Source organism: Protobothrops mucrosquamatus, unplaced genomic scaffold (genome assembly GCF_001527695.2).
Source record: "Protobothrops mucrosquamatus isolate PMUCROS unplaced genomic scaffold, P.Mucros_1.0 scaffold8489, whole genome shotgun sequence".
NCBI lineage: Eukaryota > Metazoa > Chordata > Lepidosauria > Squamata > Viperidae > Protobothrops > Protobothrops mucrosquamatus.
Window position 1 is genome coordinate 26,772 of NW_015394284.1, and position 3,835 is coordinate 30,606.

At 47.4% G+C, this 3,835-nt stretch overlaps 1 protein-coding gene across 1 annotated transcript in view; it reads right to left on the reverse strand.

Moving 5' to 3' along the window:
* LOC107300799 (von Willebrand factor-like) overlaps positions 1–3,177 on the reverse strand; it is a gene marked incomplete at its 5' end in the record, with an annotated part of 29,571 nt that extends 26,394 nt beyond the window's left edge. Inside the window, 2 exons of the mRNA XM_015830089.1 lie at positions 369–561; positions 2,957–3,177. Of these exons, the coding sequence (XP_015685575.1) occupies positions 369–561; positions 2,957–3,177 (414 nt within the window). The remainder of the gene's footprint in view (positions 1–368; positions 562–2,956) is intronic.
* Between the last annotated feature and the right edge of the window lie 658 nt (positions 3,178–3,835).

The window sequence follows — 3,835 nt, forward strand, 5'->3', positions numbered from 1 at the left end:
CCTTCTCGGATCCGAGCGACTTTGTCATACAGATACTGTGCAAAATCCTCAGCCCTCCCCTCCAGGGGGTCCCCCCCCCTCCAATTGAAGGAGAGAGCGGGTCACCCTGAAGAGGGCGGCCGGGCGATTATCTGATGACGCAATGAGTGAGGCATAGTAGTTAGTCCTAGCCTCCCTCATCGCCACAAGGTAGGATCTAGACACAATATTCCAAGTGTGGTCTTACCAAGGCATTATAGAGGCAGAATGCATTGAACAGAGATCCTTTAAGTCAAGATTTACTATAGAGACATTAGTGTTCAAAAGGCCTGGGTAATTGCTAATAAAAAATCCGAAACGGCACTTCAGGAGTGAATATTCTAACGTACCACAAAGTCCATACATCTTTGAGGCAAAGCTCTTTGGGCTAAGCTGTAACGTGAACTCATTGTTGCTCGGTGTGAAGGCCAGGGTGTGGTTCTGCTGCAGAAACCTGACTTCGTGCATTATTGTCCCGTAGATATTGACTTCCACCTGACTGTTGCTGTAGGGGGGAATAACAGCCATGCCGTTCACGGTCACCTGTTTTGAAAAGCAGGATAAAGAAGTATTAAACCACAGAAATCAAACATGGCAACTTGGAAGCAACAGGAATACGAAGGGCAGCTGAAATCCACCAGTACAGGTAGGCCTCAAGATGGAGCCACCAGTACAGGTAGGCCTCAAGATGGAGCCCAACATTTCTGTGGCCAAGTGAGGTTCAGTGAGTTTCGCCCCATTTTACAACCTTTCTTGTCAGTTATTAAATTAGGAATATGGTTGCTAAGTGAATCTGGCTTCCCCCCCCCTTGACTTTGCTTCCCAGAAGATCACAAGAGAGGACCGCGTGATGCCGGGACGCCGCGGCAGTCATCAATAGGAACCAGTTGCCAAGCATCTGAATGTTGACCACGTGATCCCGGGGATGCTGCAATGATTGTTGAGTGTGAAAAATGGTCAAAAGTCGCTTTTTTTCCCCCGTGCCGTTGTAACTCTGAATGGTCACTAAACCAACTGCTGTAAGTTGAGGACTACAAGAGGATGCCTGGATGGAAAGACGGCTGTCTTGAGTGGCCAAAGGAGGGCAGGTGAGACAAGGCCCCAAAGAGGGGGGAAAAATAAATCTTTTCTGGCGTCGCTGTGGTGCCACGTTTGCAGCACACAGAACCTCTGGAGTGGCTACCACTGTCGAGCACAACCCACCACAATTAAATGGCAATCTGTTCCAAATTACCCTGTTTTTGTCCTGGAATTTGGGTTGTGTCCAGTTCCAGAGCACAGCCTGACAGTCAATTCCTTTTTATATGGAAAGAGGTTCGCTCTTGTGCATAAACAACGATCACAGCAAACCGTGGTTGGGGTCTTTTTAGAACAGGGATCCCCAACCACCAGTCTGTGGATCGTACCAGGCCACGGCATGCCAGCAACCGGTCCGCACAAACAAGCAAAGCCCCATCCGCAGGATGCAGGCAGCACAAAAACCACACACCCTCCGGTCCGTGGAAAAACGTCTCTAGTCCCTGGTGTCCAAAAGGTTGGGGACCTCTGTTTAGAATATGATCTCTCTTTGAATCAGTCTGTACCTCTCTGAAGGAACGACAGCCCTTTAGTGGTCTAAAACAGAGGTCCCCAAACTTTTGAGTTTGGCAGCCCGGAAAGGGAGGCAGGCACTATTATGTGCCCATGCACACATGCAAATGGGCCTCGTGTGAGCGCATGTGCAAACGGGGCAGTGTGAGTGCCACAAATGGGACAGTGCTAGCGTGGTGAGATGTTTGGCACGGGGTGGTGCTAGTGCTGTTGGGACACTTGGTGTGGGGTGGTGCTAGCACCGAGGGACGCTTGCAGAGGTGCTAACGTGAGTGTGGGGGTAAGTGCATGCACACACACGTGTACTGGCCATCCGTTCACGCAGCCCATTGGCTGTGGCCCACAGGTTGGGGACCCCTGGTCTAAAAGGAAGCAGCAGAAGAATTTGGGAACTTCTGAACTTCTTAAGTATCAAAAATAAATCTTGTCTTCCTGATCTCACGGACACAGATGGGACACTGGGAGCTCCCAAAATGCAGATTGGAAACATGGACAGACATTCAAGCCAGGCATGCTGGTTTGTCGAGCGGGATCCTCAGTACCAACATGGTGACTCTTTCCTTTCATTTCACTGACTTCAATTCGGGTGTTTTATTTATTGATTTGATTTTGATCCCACCTTTGTTATTTTTATAAGTAACTCAAGGCAGTGAATATACCTAATACTCGATCTCTATGGAGATTCTCTGTCAATCCAGGTCCTGGTTGTCCCAAACATGCTTTTTTCAGGAGGCAACTGGACTTTCTTTGTTATTTCCTTGAAGACGTTTCGCTTCTCATCCAAGAAGCTTCTTCAACTCTAACTGGATGGTGGGGAATGGAAGGATTTATATTCCTAGTGGACAGCTGGTCATTTGCACCACTCAGGTGACCCTGAGGACACAGGTAAACCTCCAAGTGGCCTCAACAACTCACTAAAAGAAAGCAAATGACCAGCTGTCTACAAGGAGTATAAATCTTTCCCACCATCCAGTCAGAGCTGAAGAAGCTTCTTGGAGGAGAAGCGAAACGTCTTCAAAGAAAAACAAGAAAGTCAAGTTGACTCTTGAAAAAGCACCATTGGGATACCTAGTACTTCCTCCTTCTATTTTCCCCACAACAAAAACCCTGTGAGGTGGGTTTAACTGAGACAGGGACTGGCTCCAAATCACCCAGTTGGCTTTTTAAGGTGGGACTAGAACTCACAACTCTCCTGTTTTCTGGCCTGGCATCCTTCACCACACTGAGCATCAAACTGGTTCTCAATTGAAATGAAATCCCCTGGGCATTTTAGCAATCCGTTCTTTGCTGAATCACCTCTCCTTGGTCCCTCCAAATTAAATCCCTTTTTCTCCCGCCCGTCTCTTACCGTCATGTTGTTATAGAGCTGCAGAGAGAAGCCCTGATGTGTGACCTCAATGGCATTCATGCAGTTGACTTTGGGGGCTGAGCTGCAAGCGCCGTTGTGAAGAATCACTTCAACGCCCTCCTCTTTGTCCTCAAACAAGGTGTAGGAACAGTTGCCCATCAGCTTAAAATCCAGCCCATCGAAGGTGACAATGTGTCTGGTTGAACTTCCCATGCAGGTACCTACAAAGAGGAAGTTGAAAGAGGACCTTCAGAGGACCCTACTTATTTGTTACACGCCCCTCTTCTTTTGCTACACACTTGTAAAGCAACAGGGGAACTTCAGCAATAACAACAACAACAAAACGAATGATGATGACGATGATGATGACGATGACGATGACAATAACAATAACAATAGAGTTGGAAGGGACCTTGGAGGTCTTCTAGTCCAACCCCCTGCTCAAGCAGGAGACCCTATATCATTTCAGACAAGTGGCTGTCCAATCTCTTCTTAAAAAGCTCCAGTGTTGGAGCATTCACAACTTCTGGAGGCAGGTTGTTCCACTGGTTGATTGTTCTAACTGTCAGGAAGTTTCTCCTTAGTTCTAGGTTGCTTCTCTCCTTGATGAGTTTCCATCCGTTGCTTCTTGTCCTGCCTTCAGGCGCTTTGGAGAATAGCTTGACTCCCTCTTCTTTGGGGCCCTATTGGGTTCAACCAAACTGTGTAAATTTTTTCACCGAGGGATGAGTGACGTCTCAAGAACCCTCCTACGACATCCTTCCTACATCCACCACACCTCTGAAGGCAAATTCAATTTAAGCAAAGTTTAAATGTTAAAAAAAAACCAACAACAGAGTATTAAAACTTCTAACACGAACATTTGCAGACCCAAGGAAA